The 15,685-nt window shown below is 42.0% G+C and overlaps 1 protein-coding gene across 1 annotated transcript in view; it reads right to left on the minus strand.

The window, feature by feature from the left end:
• The window catches only part of FEZ1 (fasciculation and elongation protein zeta 1), a 45,770-nt gene that overhangs the window by 13,324 nt on the left and 16,761 nt on the right, over window positions 1–15,685 (minus strand). Inside the window, 2 exon segments of the mRNA XM_033206283.1 lie at window positions 2,451–2,619; window positions 5,649–5,735. Of these exon segments, the coding sequence (XP_033062174.1) occupies window positions 2,451–2,619; window positions 5,649–5,735 (256 nt within the window).

Genomic DNA, 15,685 nt, shown 5'->3' on the forward strand with positions numbered 1-15,685 from the left:
TTTTCCTTCAGAATTTCTTCTACCTGTCCTTTTCAATCTATCAACGATTTAGATTAAATCTTTAAAATACATGTATGTTACCTTTATGTTAAATTATTGTCATGACTAAATAAGCCTCTTGTTATTCTTGCAATTCAGGAGGGTTTCTTCAAGGACCTGGGGGTCACTGCTTTGAAATATAATCATCGGACTGGATGCAGTGGCTCATGCCTGTAATCCCAGAACTTTGGGAGGCTGAGGCAGGTGGATCACAAGGTCAAGAGTTTGAGACCAGCTTGGCCAACATGGTGAAACCCTTTCTCTACTAAGAATACAAAAATTAGCCAGGCATAGTGGTGCATGCCTGTAATCCTAGCTACTCAGGAGGCTGAGGCAGGAGAGCTGCTTAAACCCAGGAGGCGGAGGTTGCGGTGAGCGGAGATTGCGCCACTATACTCCAGCCTGGGCAACAGAGCAAAACTCCGTCTCAAAAAAAAAAAAAAAAAGAAAGAAAGAAAGAAAGAAAAGAAAAGGAAAAGAAATACAATCATCAAAGAATATAATGCTCAATCTCCCATTGTTCTGAGCAGAGGGGCCTAACTCCCTTCCGACTTCAAATCACAAAACGTACTCAACGTAATGGATTCCATTTATCCACTTTGCTACACAAGACTGAGACTGCTTTCTGTCTTTGCAATCTCTTTAGAGAGTTGTCTGTGATGTGGCTCCCATTCTGGTTTAATGCTTACTCAATAATAAAATAGTTTTCTAGGCCAGGCGCAGTGGCTCACACCTGTAATCCCAGCACTTTGGGAGGCCGAGGCAGGTGGATCACCTGAGGTCAGGAGTTTGAGACTAGCCTGGCCAACATAGAGAAACCCCATCTCTACTAAAAGTAAATTAGCTGGGTGTGGTGGTGCACGCCTGTAATCCCAGCTACTCAGGAGGCTGAGGCAGGAGAATCACTTGAACCCAGGAGATGGAGGCTGCAGTGAGCTGAGATCACGCCGCTGCACTCCAGCCTGGGTGATAGAGCTAGACTCTGTCTCTAAAAAATAAAAAAATAAAATAGTAATAAAATAGTTATATTTATCATCTATCTTTGTGGAGAGGTTTTCTGCACACAAGGAGATCTCATTTCTAATCGTATCTGATCTAATCGCATTCTAACAGTGGCCTTGGACAAGTCATGTAACCTCTGAAAGACTCAGTTAACTTGATCCTAATGGGGTTGGTGTGAAGATGAAATGAGATTAGGCATAGAAAGTCTTAGAAGGCAGGGCGCGGTGGCTCAAGCCTGTAATCCCAGCACTTTGGGAGGCCGAGACGGGCGGATCACGAGGTCAGGAGATCGAGACCATCCTGGCTAACACGGTGAAACCCCGTCTCTACTAAAAAACAGAAAAAACTAGCCGGGCGAGGTGGCGGGCGCCTGTAGTCCCAGCTACTCGGGAGGCTGAGGCAGGAGAATGGCGTAAACCCGGGAGGCGGAGCTTGCAGTGAGCTGAGATCTGGCCACTGCACTCCAGCCCGGGCAACAGAGCGAGACTCCGTCTCAAAAAAAAAAAAAAAGAAAGTTTTAGAATAAGGCCAGGCGCAGTGGCTCACGCTTGTAATCCCAGAACTTTGGGAGGCTGAGGCAGGCAGATCACTTGAGGCCAGGAGTTTGAGACCAGCCTGGCCAACATGGCGAAACCTCCTCTCTACAAAAATATAAAACTTAGCAAGGCGTGGTGGCACGTGCCTGTAGTCCTAGCTACTCAGGAGGCTGAGGCTTGAGAATCACTTCAACCTGGAAGGTGGAGGCTGCAGTGAGCTAAGACCATGCCACTGCACTCCAGCCTGGGTGACAGAGAGAGACTCTGTCCCAAAAAAAAAAAGAAAGAGAAAGGACGGAAGGACGGAAGGAAGGAAGGAAGGAAGGAAGGAGGGAGGGAGGGAGGGAGGGAGGAAAGAAAAAGAAAGAAAGAAAGAAAGAAAGAAAGAAAGAAAGAAAGAAAGAAAGAAAGAAAGAAAGAAAACAGAGAGAGAAGGAAGGGAGGGAGGGAGGGAAGGAAGGGAGGAAGAAGGAAAGAAGGAAGGAAGGAAGGAAGAAAGTCTTAGAATAAGTTCTGGCACATAGAAAGCACTTCAAAAATATGAGCTGTATTACCCTTTTTTCATTGATTTTATGGTAACATCATTCATTGCTTTTACATAGTAGTTCAGATTTCTTCTGCTTATTCTGCCTTAGTCTTTGGTTAGTTTTAACATTTAAATTTTGCTCGACTACCTTATTTTTTTCTCAAAAATGCAAACTTCTCTCCTGATGTAAGAAAAAAAGTAAGAAGGTATTGCTGACTGCCTAGATCTGCAAGGCTCTGCTCTGAGGCAGTGATCAGGGTTCTATTAGCCGTGTACAAAGCCACAGCCCAGAGCCTGGCCCCGAGCAGGTGCTTCCTCCTCGCCAGCCCAGCACCCAGGGCCCTCACCTTCGTAGGACCAGTTGTTGTTGAAGGTCTGTGTCAACGCCTGCATCTCCTGCAGGAGAACTGAGTCTGCCTGGGAGGAGGTTTCTCCTCCATCCTCTTCTTCCAGAACCTCCTCTTCTTCCTCAGGGTCTGGGGAGTTCTGCATCATCTCCTCAATCTCCTCAATTACCTGAAGAAGGTACATGAGAGAGTGCTAACTCTGTTCTCTGCTAGAGGGGCATTCTGGCTTGAATTTTGATCAGTTAAGGATGTTTCTAATTAGCTATCTGAAAATTTCTAAAGCAATATCGTTTTGAAATAAATACTGAATAATAAAAATAGTTCCAACCAAAGGCTTGCATACACTCTTTCTTTAATGTAAAGCACTCTTTAATGTAAAACCTCTTCCAAGAGCTCCATTTAGATAAATGATTTATTGGAAACAAGCTACTCTTTCAGGAAGCAAGGCAGAGCTGCCTGGAAGGGAACATTTACTTCAATTTGCTGAGCTCTTTATTTCCAAGTGGGAAAACATTTCATTCACCCAACTTTAACACAAAACCCAGTCCATTAATTGTCATAATACATGTGACTGGAAAAAACGGTGTGCTTCTAGAACAACACAAAATGGGGAGGAAAACAGCTATTTCTCCAGAATTCACCTAGACAAGAACTGAAGCTGCCCAGCAACAAATGAAAATAGAGATAATGAAATAATAGAAGGATAGGTAGAATCTAGAGAGCAGCAAATAGATAAGAATCCCAGCTCTAATCTAGACTATTGACAGGAGCCAGCTCCCAGAAGTGGAGGGAAAATTAGATATCTGCCAAAAGCAACAAGAGTGAATCACTAGCTGGGCATGGTGGCTCATGCCTATAATCCCAGCACTTTGGGAGGCCGAGGCAGGTGGATCACCTGAGCTCAGGAGTTCAAGACCAGTCTGAGCAACATGAGGAGACACCATCTCTGCAAAAAAACAGAAAAATTAACCAGTTGTGGTGATGTGTGTCTGTAGTCCACACTACTTGGGAGGCTGAGCTGGGAGGCTGGCTTGAGCCCAGGAGGCGGAGGTTGCAGTGAACTAAGATCGGTCCACTGGACTCCAGCCTGGGCAACAGAGCCAGATCCTGTTTCAAAAAAAAAAAAAAGTGAATTACTTTGTACATTAATTATTTACAAACAAAGAAGGCTGCTGCTGAAAGCAGGTCTTTAGATGAGTTTTGTCACAACCTTTACCTTTGTCTGTTCTCCATGGATGGACTAAATCTCCGAGGCCAGCACCATAGTCTTTGAGGCGGTTTCTTCACAGTGGGCTGGACCAAAGGTAAGGGGCTTTGGGATCTCCTCCTTTAGAATAATTTCCATTCTTATTCCCAAACCTATTCACCTCTACTCACAAACTTAGGAGATAGCCAGTCTTTGACTACTGAAAGCCATTTCACAGAATGCAACCAAATGACACAAATCCCTGTCAGGATCTTATGGCTGAATGTCCCTTTCTCTAAGAGTAGTTACAATTGAGTTCGTATCATTGAATTGTAGTTCCTCCTACAAGTCACAAGAATACCTTAGCTGTGGCTCAATCCTGTTCCCACCTTTGAAGACGGGCGGATCACGAGGTAATCGAGACCTCCTGCTAACACTGTACCCGTCTCTACTAAAAATATTCACTACTCAAAACTAGTCCCTCCTGAACCCATTATCAACTACAAGAAATGCAACCCGAATTAGTGACTGAATGTCCCTGCACTCCATGGTACATAGAGAGTTCGTATCAAAAAGAATAGCTATTAGCCCCTATTTTTAAAAATCCGGTTCTCTTTAGTCTCCTAATCCTCACCTGTTTCAATTTCCACCTTTTTATCACAGATATGAAAAAGCACCTTTGTTGCTAAAAAGCACTTTCTGGCACTGAAGGCTCCCAGTGGAGCTTTGCAGAAAGACTTTGTGGAAACTTATGTAGTGTTTAGCTCAAAATAAGCACCCATAAATATTTGTTGACTAAAACATTGAATAAGGAATCCAGAAACTGAACATTATCCTCTCTAAGTAATAAATTATTAAAGCTATGATGATCTCAATTGAATGCGAAGCACTCTATCTTTTTTCACAAAGCCAAAGTGGCTCTAAGACTCCTTTTGGAAGGCTCAAAATTTTGAGTGTTCTATGAAATGTAAGAAAATATCCATCACACAAAAGCCTCATCTGTCACTTCTCTTTTTGGAAAAACAGATGTTTGGGACCCTTATTTAAGCGTCTTGACTCCAAGTACAATGAATTGCAGTAAGAAGGCTTGGCAGGAATCGAAGCTACTAAACACTATGCCTGTCTCTGGCTACTATCAGAGACTGACCCCAACTATCCCAAGTGTCAAGAATGACATTCATGTTCACTGCAGGTGGGCAACCTGAGGCAGAAAGAGAAAGGAAATGCCTTATCAAAAATACTCTGAGTTGGACAGGCACCGTGGCTCATGCCTGTAATCCCAGCACTTTGGGAGGCCAAGGCGGGTGGATTGCTTGAGTCCAGGAGTTTGAGACCAGCCTGGGCAGCATGGTGAAACCTCATCTCCACTAAAAGTACAAAAAATTAGCTGGGCATAGTGGTGCATGCCTGTAGTCCCAGCTACTTAGGGGCCTGAGGTGGGAGTATCGCTTGACCAGGGAGGTTGAGGCTGCAGTGAACCCTGATTGTGCCACTGCACTCCCACCTAGGTGACAGGGTGAGACCCTGTCTCAAAATGAAAAAAAAAAAAAAAAAGCCAGGCATGGTGGCTCGTGCCTGTAATCCCAGCACTTTGGGAGGCTGAGGCAGGTAGATCACTTAAGGTTAGGAGTTTGCAACCAGCCTGGCCAACATGGTGAAACTACATGTCTCCAAAAAAAATTTATAAAAATTAGCCAGGCATGGTCATGCATGCCTGTAGCCCCAGCTACTTGGGAGGCTGAGGCAGGAGAATCACTTAAACCCGCAGGCAGAGGTTGCAGTGAGCCAAGATCACGCGACTGCACTCCGCCTGGGTGACAGAGCAAGACTCTGTCTCAAAAATATATATATAAAGAAAAAAAGAAACAAAAAATACTCTGAGCCATCAGCACAGGCATCACATGACCACATATCTTTCTTCTGCCTTAAATGGATGTAGCAAGTGTGTTCTCTTGAACTTTTTCTCCATTAAAAGAACGAAAGGTCCCAATAACCTGGAGAGATACTCATACCTGATCTGCTGTGAGCAGAGGCTCCTCGTTGATACCAGAATCATTCTCACTCTTCTCATTGAACTCTTCCTCTTCTTTCTCATGGATCTGGAGAGGAGGTAGGGAGATGGAATTCTGGGGGACCGTCAGCAGAAGTGGGATTGCCTCTAGTCTCAAGAATGGATGATACTGACTGGGAGGCCACTCCAGCCAGCTGCTGTCTAAACAGTAGAGCTGAAGAGGTGTCCAGAGTTTCATCCAATTCCAAACATATCTTTGCCCCATCACTGACTCCAGCATGCTGCACTGAATACAACTTGGCAGAAAAAGATGATAGGGGAGTGGCCAGCACCATTCTGACTCGAAGGGAACAGCACTGTTTTTTAACCCAAAGATGGGTCATCCTGGGGTGAACAAGGCTCCTTCTCCAGGTAAGTGACACTGCAACAAACTGCAGCAAAGATGCCCTGATTTTGTTAAGAAGTTCCACCCTGGGGGTTTGTTTCCAGATTTCGTGTTCCTAGGCATTTTAAGGAATAGGTTGTTCTAGTCCAAATAATGATGACTTTCAGAATTTGATGAAATGCCATCCTGTTACTGGAATCCAGGTGTGATGTCATAGCTGATGGCAGATGTAAGAAATCTACATGGGACATGCCACTGAATAACCTGACCGCATGAACTAAACAACAACAAAACTATGAAAGAGAAACCCATTTATCTCATTTGCCCTGTGTCTCTATAATTCCATAATCCCAAGTAAGATTCTCAAAGTTCACAGCCATCAGAATTCTAGATATTTAAATCTAACAAGATAGTCAAAGCATATCTGGCTCAACTGACCATATCCCAAACTGCCATAGTCTGGCACTTATATTTGTCCCACAGAAAAATTAATCCCTGAATACCTCACAAGCTGTATGTCTAGAAGTCTGATTTGAATGTCATCCAAGGGGGAGGCAGGAGGTGTCTCTAGGAAATCTCTCTGCTGAGTCACCTCTCATCCAGGAATGAATCCTCCTTTCACTCCAGTAGCTGGCACACTGACTGGCCCCTTCCCTGGGGCTTGTATTCTGTCTTTTCTAACAGGAAACAGCCCAGCGCCAATCCAAGCAATCATGTCAGAGGTAGTCTATCCTCAGAAACTTCTCCCGTCTTCTGTGAGCTCTGCCTTGGCAGACATCCCAAACAGAGCACATCACCTTTTATCTCCATTTGCTTAAAACCAGGACTATGTCATTTAAAAAGAAAAAAAAAATAAGCAAATATATCTTAAATGCCACCCGTGCTCAACCTAGATATGGGGTAGGACAGGGAGGTAATGGAATCATCTGAAGGTCCGTGTACCAGATGGTGACATCTATTTCCGCTGTCAAACCCATATGCTCCTCTCTCTGCCAAGTCCACCACCTGTGGTAGCCTCGTGGTTTCTACCGCTCCCCACTATGCAGAACAAAACTCCTGGAGCTACACTTTGTTCACAACTACACTCATGTGGAAGAACTTTCTTCAGGCCAGAAAGTCCTGCAGTAGAAGTTAGCCCAAAATTAAGAGAACAAAGATACATTTTTTCCTCCAGATCAAAATTAGGGGAGAAAAAGGAAGAAATTTATCAATATGTTCCGAGCCCAAGTTAGTGTGAGCCCAAGTTAGGCTCATCCTGGGAAACAGGTTTATTTTTTATAAGCATCTAACAGCAACTGTTAGTCTATAATCAGGAATTGGCAGGGGGTAAGGGGTGGTGGGCACTAAGTCTATATAAAAATGTCATGTTTACATTTTCTGAAATGTGGCTGATTTTAGTGGGTTTACATCCCTGACTGTTAATATTGCTTCTTTCAACTACACCATCTCCTCCTTCCCCAAGGTCCTCACTCCCTGGGGAGTTCCAGGAAGAAAGCAGGGAGGAAGCTTCTAGGGATAGCTCCTTCTTGCTGCTCAAATGCTAATAAGCCTGGGCTGTGGCCGGAATGATGCCCTGGTAGAGCCCCTCCCCTCCCCCTCTTAGACACAAAGCCTCCAGGTCTGAATTGTCAGGCTTGGGAAAACAGAGATGGGAAAATCAATTATAAGCTTATGAAAGGTACTGTGAGTTCCTACTATTATGGGAACCATGCTCATCCCTTGTTTTCTTATTTCTCAGAAGTCTGCCACTTAAAAAATAAAATAAAAGGAGAGGCATACACAAAATACTGCCAAGAAAACCCTGGCTCCTTCCCTCTATGTGTAGATTACCTCCTAATCCTTGGGCTTCCCCACCTCCATCGTGCCCCAGCCTCTTCTCCTCCCTCTCCAGTGTTTGATTCTGATCCTCTCACCCTTCCCACCCTCCCTAGATCTGGTTCCCCCATTTTCTGTCCATCCTGCTAGACTTTGCTCTGTTCCAACAGCATCCATCACTTCTGCACAAGCCCTCGCCTCTTTACAGGCACTGTTTACAGACTCCCTCCCTCCCCTCCTTGACCAGGACAGTATCCTGTGCACAGGGTGGAGAGCTGGAGGGGAAACAACGAAAGGGGGACAAAGAAAGGTTTTTGAAAAATGACAGCCCTTGTGCATATAAATACTGTTGATCCTAGCATAAGACACAGACATAGAAATTGTGGTAGAGAGTTCCTTTAGTCCCTTGTGTGGCAGTGGGGAAGCTACCTGTCAAAAATAACTTCAGACCAGGTCATTTGGGGTTGAATTTCTTTGTCAGCTAAAACTGCTAGTTGTTACCAGGTGTGGTGGCTCACACCTATAATCCCAGCACTTTGGGAGGCCGAGATGAGAGGATGCTTGAGTCCAGGAGTTCGAGACCAACCTGGGCAACATGGCGAGACTCCATCTCTACAAAAAATAGAAAAATTAGGCATGAGGGCACACCTGTAGTCCCAACTACTCAGGAGGCTGAGGTGGGAGGATCAATTGAGCCATGGAGATGGAGACTGCAGTGAGCCATGATTATGCCACTGCACTCCAGCCTGGATGACAAAGTGAGATCCTGCCAAAAAAAAAAAAACTTGCTAGCTGTTTGGATACTATTGAAGTGAACTATGCTCTTCCAAGAAAAGTCATTCTTCCAAATGACTTCTTCCCAGAATTGAGAAGATTTGAATCCAGAAAGGGGTCTGGCCATACCATTCAGCAAGCTGTTTCTTCCTCCTGCTTTTGGTAAGAGTGTGCCTCTAGGACTATAACATGAAAGCTTAAAACTTGAAAAGAAATGCAGAGAACCTTCCCTGAGGCCTATAACATTGCTAAATCTTGCTGCACAGTAAAATGTTCTGAATGATGATTAATATTATGTGGAGTCCTTGATTCCAATAATGACTATTAACCAGTGTATTTTATTAAAGTGTTTCAAATGACCCCATTCATAGAAAAGGTAATTTTTACAGCACATTTAGCCCTTTTCATAATATTTTCCTCCCCTTACCACTATTGTTTGACATGAGTGGTTGCCCCCCGACAAAAATTAAGAGAACAAAGATACATTTTTACCTTCAGACAAAAAGTTAAAAAAAAAAAAAAAAGAAATTCACCACAAATGTGTCCCTTTTTTTTTTTAGACACAGGGTCTCACTCTGTCACACAAGCTGGAATGCAGTGGCACAATCATGGCTCACTGCAGCCTCGAACTCCTTGGCTCGAGTGATCCTCCTGCCTCAGCCTCCCAAGTAGCTGAGACTATAGGCAGGTGCCACCACACCTGACTAAGATTTTTTTTTTTTTTAAATTTTTTTAGAGATAGGGATCTCACTGTGTTGCCCAGGATGTTCTCAAACTCCTGGCCGCAAGCAATCCTCCCACCTCAGCCTCCCGAGTGGGATTACAGGTGTGAGCCACTATGCCTGGTAACTATGTCCCTTTTATGCTTATGAACAACCAAGAAACGTCTGCGTGGATTAAGTCAATGGTTGTGCATTCCCATAGGGAGATGCACCAGGGCATGCAGCCAACACATATTTGTTGAAAGAATTAATGAACAATTGAAAAAGAGAGGACTGAGAGCAGTACTATCATCTAGATTCAGTCCACTTCCACAGGTAACTTAGCTATTTAGTCACCTGGAAAAGAGGAAGACATGACTGGGTATGGTGTCTCATGCCTGTAATCCCAGCAATTTGGGAGGCCAGGGTGGGAGGGTCACTTGAGCCCAGCCTGGGCAACATAGTGAAACTCTGTCTCTACAAAAAAATGAACAAAATTAGCCAGGCATGGTGGTGCACACCTGTAGTCCCAGCTACTCAGGAGACTGAGGTGGGAAGATTGCTTGAGCCAGGGAGGTGGAGGCTGCGGTGAGCCATGACTGTTGCCACTGTACTGTAGCCTGGTTGACATAGTGAGATCCTGTCTCAAAAATATGAAAGACATAATTCACTGTCCTGGACTTCCAATTTCCTCTTATCCAGACAACCACTGTCTGCTATTAAATAAAGGTTATAAGGTAAAAGGAGACTGTGTTTTACATCACAGTAACAGAATAGATTGATAAATTGAAAGCCCCAATAAAAGTGGTAAGTTGTGAGAAAAATAATAATGACTCCTACAGACTTATTAACTCAAGCAAATTATTTTGACGTAAAAATGTAAATGTACATTTATTTATTCACCAAGTGCCTAGTGTAGGACCAAGCTTACAATGAAACTCTGAGGAGAGTTCCACAGTCTCTCTTGCATCATCCACATAATAACTTCTTTTTTTTTTAAACAGTCTCACAAAATCACCCAGACTGGAGTCCAATGACATGATCAAAGTCCACCGCAACCTCCAAGTCCTGGGCTCAGGCAGTTCTTCCACCTCAGCCTCCCAAGACCATAGGTGCATACCACCACTCACGGCAAACTTTTTCTTTTTTTTGTAAAGAGTGAGTCCAGTACTCCCTCTTTATCTTTACCCAGGCTGGCTTCTAACTCCTAGGCTCAAGTGATCTTCCTACTTCAGCCTCCCAAAGTGCTGTGATTACAGGTGTGAGCCACCACGCCCAGTCCATAACATAATTTTTAAAATGATTTCCTGTTTCCATTTCTTTATAGTAGAAGGTGGGTACACAGGAGATTGGGCATACATTTATCAGCCCTTCCTCCTCAAACCCTACTAAAATGAGAGTCAAGGGATCAAAAAAGAATAACCCAAAAGGGATAAAGTGAACAGGAGAAAAGACAACAGCAAGAGAAATGCCAGAAAACAGATGCCGGCCCAGCAGGCTCAGCAGGGTTAAACTTGGTGACAGGAGGCTGTCCAAGGTAAAGGGGGTCACACTGCAGATGCTGATGGCTTAGGAATTGCAGACCCTGAGGGGCAGCATGGTGGGGCTACATAAGGAAGATTTGCTGGTATCCTTCATAAGAATAGTGAGACCCAAGTGTCTTCTTCCAACCCAGATAGGAAGGGAACTGCATCCTCTCAGCTCAAAAGGACTATATAGACTTCACTCTGAGCAGGTTGAACTAGAGGCTCTGGACTCAGAGCACCAGGCTATCTAAAAGTGAGGGTGAGGGTTCTTACCAAAAACAGAGAGAGGATGTAAGACTCTACAGACCGACTCACCAGACAGACCCCTGGCCTCCTTCCCTGATTAGGCTCCAAGGACACTGGCAGTTGGTTTATTCTGTCCATCAAGCCATTGGAGGACACCTCTCTATGGATACTATAAGTCTACAAATACATGCCAACTGTCAAGATCTCCGAACAAGATGCATAGGTCCTTACTGGCACTGTGATCCAGCAGGAAACAAGCCCTGACCCCATAGCCTTCTAGGGCCTCACTTTTTTTTTTTCAAGGGTTTCGCTCTGACACCTAGGCTGAAGGGGAGTGGCTCAATCTCAGCTCACTGCAACCTCTTCCTCCAGGGCTCAAGCAATCCTCCCACCTCAGTCTCCTAAGTAGTTGGGACTACTGGCGCATGCCACCATGCCCAGCTAATTTTTGTAATTTTTGTAGAGATGGGGAACTTGCCATGTTTCCTAGGCTGGTCTCAAACTCCTGAGCTCAAGCAATCCACCGGCCTTGGCCTCCTAAAATGTTGAGATTATAGGCGTGAGCTATCACCAGCCACTTTTTAAAAAATTAATGTTTTTAGAGACAGGGGCTTGCTCTGTTGCCCAGGCTGGTGTGCAATGGTGTAAACATAGCTCACTGTAGCCTCAAACTCCTAAGCTCAAGCGATTCTCTAGCCTTAGCCTTCCAAGTAGCTGGGATTACAGGTGCATGCCACCAGGCCCAGCTAACGCTTTTTTTTTTTTTTTTTTTTTTTACTTTTTGTAGAGACAGGGTCTCACTATGTTGGCCAGGCTGGTCTTGAAAATCCTGGGCTCAAGTAATCCTCCTGCCTAGGCCTCCCAAGTAGTTGGGACTATAAGTGCACTCCATTCACCATGCCTGGCTACCTTTTTGCATTTTTTTTTTTTTTGATAGAGTTGTAGAGATGGGGCTGGTCACAAACTCCTAGGCTCAAGGGATCCTCCTGCCTTGTCCTCCCAAAGTGCTGGGATTATAGGTGTGAGCCACCATGCCTGACCATAAGGCCTCACTTTTAAATATGAAAAGATGCTCAAGGATTGCCAGACATTTGAAAATAACCCCCAACATGAAAGACAAAAATATATAGAGGAGGGAAATCAAAAGCAACAGAGAGAACAGAAGAAACCTCTTCTAAGAAACTGCTATGCTTGCCTTCAGAAAGATAACAGAACACCTTTCTTCTCAAAACGTGTTCCATTTATCAGAATTAATTTAAAAACTACGAAGATGTAGACTTACTAAGACCAGAAAAAAGAAAAAAAACACAAATTTTGTAAAAACTGGAAAGGGCTCTTAGAAATTAAAGGTATGATAGAAAATTTAGACTTTTCCACTGAGCTGAAGGCTGAGAAAGTTCCCTGGAGAGTGAAACAAAATAAGCAGATAGAATATGGGAGGAGAAAAATATTCAGAAGATCAGCTTCAGAAGTCCAATACTTGAATAAAAGGAATTCTAGAAAGCAAAAACAGAAGAGATGGCCCCTTTCAGCCATGACAGAGTAACTAGTATTGGACTTACCCCTCCTACCATAAACAACTACAATCTGGACAAAATCTATGAGCCAATTGTTTTCAGGCACTGGACACAGGCAGTGCAAGGCTGTGATCCTTGAAAGAAGGAAAAACATGAAATAAATGAAATAAATAAATGAAAGCTGAAGGAATCTGTCACCTGTGGCTCTACACTACAAGACACGCTATTAAAAGTATTTTGGGTTGAAAGGAAATGATAAATCAGGATCTTCAGGAAAAAATAAGGAACACCAGAAACGATAAATATGTAGGTAAATATTTTTAAAGAATTTTTTTTTCCTTCTTCTGTTTTCTTAAAAGACAACTAACTGTCTAAAGCAAAACTAATAACTTTGTGTTGTGGAGTATATAATGTAGATTGAAATAAGTATATGACAATTATAGCACAAAAGATGGAAGGAATAGACTTTATACTATGACAAGTGTTTTACATTTTATGTAAAGTGGCACAATATTAATTCTAAATGGACTATGATAACTTAATAATGTATAGTGTAATCCCTAGAGAAACCACTAAAAAAAAAAAAAAAATAGGACGAGGTATAGATACAAATCCAACAGAAGACATAAGATGGAAAGCCAAAGAATATTTGATTAACCCAAAAGCAGGCAAAAAAGGTGGAACAGAGGAACAACAAAACAGCAACAAAACCAGATGGGACAATCAGAAATGAAGACAATACGCTTCAACACAAATTATCAATATTATGTCAAATGTCAGTGGACTATACACTATGCAAATAAACTAAACACAATAATCAAGAAGCATAAATTGTCAGACTGAATATAAAAACAAGATCCGGCCGGGCGCGGTGGCTCAAGCCTGTAATCCCAGCACTTTGGGAGGCCGAGACGGGCGGATCACGAAGTCAGGAGATCGAGACCATCCTGGCTAACACGGTGAAATCCCGTCTCTACTAAAAATACAAAAAAAAAAAACCTAGCCGGGAGAGGTGGCGGGCGCCTGTAGTCCCAGCTACTCCGGAGGCTGAGGGAGGAGAATGGCGTAAAACCCGGGAGGCGGAGCTTGCAGTGAGCTGAGATCCGGCCACTGCACTCCAGCCCGGGCGACAGAGCAAGACTCCGTCTCAAAACAAAACAAAAACAAAAACAAAACAAAACAAGAACAAGATCCAACTATATGCTACCTGCAAAAACGCACTTTAAATAAAAAGACAGAGATAGGCAGAAACTAAAAGGATTGAGATAGATACACACACACACACACACACACACACACACTTTGCAAACAGTATACATAAGAAAGCTTGAGTGGCTACATTCATATCAGACAAAGTAGATTTTAAGATAAGTATTACAGAGAAAGAATGACATTTCATAATGATAAAAGGATCAACTAATCAGGGAGATGTACTCAGAGCTTCAAAATATATAAACAAAAATCAACAGAACTAAAGAAATAGAAATAAATGCACAATAATGGTTGGAGATTTTAATAAACCTTTCTCATTAGTTGACAGAATAAACAGACAAAAAACATCATTTGGAACACAGAGGAATTCAACAATACTATCAACCAAGTTAACCTAGTTGACATTTATAGCACATTACAACCAACAATTGCAGAATGCGCATCATTTCCAATGGCACATACTACATTCGCTAAGATGTACCATGTGCTGGACCCTAAATCAGTCTTAACATATTTTAAAAGATTTAAGTCATACAAAGTATGTTCTCTGACAAAATTAAATTAGAAATCAATTTTTAACAAGATAGCTATAAAACCTCCCAAGCACTTTGAAATTAAGCAGCAAACTTCCAAATAACCTATGGGTTAAGGAAGAAATTGCAAGAAAAAATTAGAAACTATGTTTTTAATTGAATGATGAAAACCTACCCAATCAAAATATGTAGAATTCAGCTAAAACAGTGCTTAAAGGGAATTTTATAGCTTTAAGATTGTTTTAAGTTTAAACTATAATCAAATTTCCTTCTTAGGAAGCTAAAAAACTGAAGGGCAAATTAAACTCCTGCTAAGTAACAGGAAGGAAATAATAAAGCTAAGAGAGAGAATCAATAAACTAAAAAGTTAACAAACAAAAAAGGCAATCAAAGAAATCAAAAGTGGTTCTCTGAAAAGATTAATAAAGGCGATAATCCCACAGACCAGCTGACAAGAGAGAGTGAGAGAGGGATGGAGGGAGAGAGAACACAAATTAACAATGTCAGGAATAAAAAAGGGAACATCACTATAAATCTTATAGACATTTTCAATAACAAAACAAAATTATAAACAAATGAATGGTCAATACATTCAATGATTAAATAGATAAATTCCTTGAGAAACATAACTTATCAAACCTGACTCAGTAAAACTGAATTTGTAACTGAAAATCTTCCACAGAGAAAAACCCTAGGCCCAGATGCTTTCACTAGTATAGTCTATCAAACATTCAAGTTAGAAATAATACCAGTGTAATACAAGTTCTTTAACAAAGTAGAGATAGGATAATTTCCAACTTATTTTATGACATTAGAACAAAATAAAATTTCAGGAAAAGAACATGATGCAAAAATCTTTAATAAAATATTGGCAAATCAAATCTCACATTATATAAAAAAGATAAAATATCACAACTAAGTGGGGTTTATTTTAAAATAAAATGCTGGTTTAATATTTGAAAACCAATTAATGTAATTCATCACATTAACATGACAAATTGATCTACGTGTATCAATTGATCTGTAGATTCTGCACAATCACAGTCAAATTTCCAGCAAGATTTTTTGCAAAAATTCATCCGCTGATTCCAAGATTTATGTGGAAATGCAAAGAACCTAAAATAACTAAAACAAATTTGGAAAGAAAAAAAAGGACACAGTTGGAGAACTTATATTACTTTATTTTCAAGACTTACCATAAAGCTACAGCAATCAATACAGTGTGAGATTGGCATAAAGATAGACACATTTTAAAATAAATTAGGGATGTTAAAAAAAGACACACACATATATATACCATTGAAACAGAATAAATAATTCAGAAGTAGA

The sequence above is a fragment of the Trachypithecus francoisi genome, unplaced genomic scaffold (assembly GCF_009764315.1).
Source record: "Trachypithecus francoisi isolate TF-2019V2 unplaced genomic scaffold, Tfra_2.0 Lachesis_group8, whole genome shotgun sequence".
Taxonomy (NCBI): Eukaryota; Metazoa; Chordata; class Mammalia; order Primates; family Cercopithecidae; genus Trachypithecus; species Trachypithecus francoisi.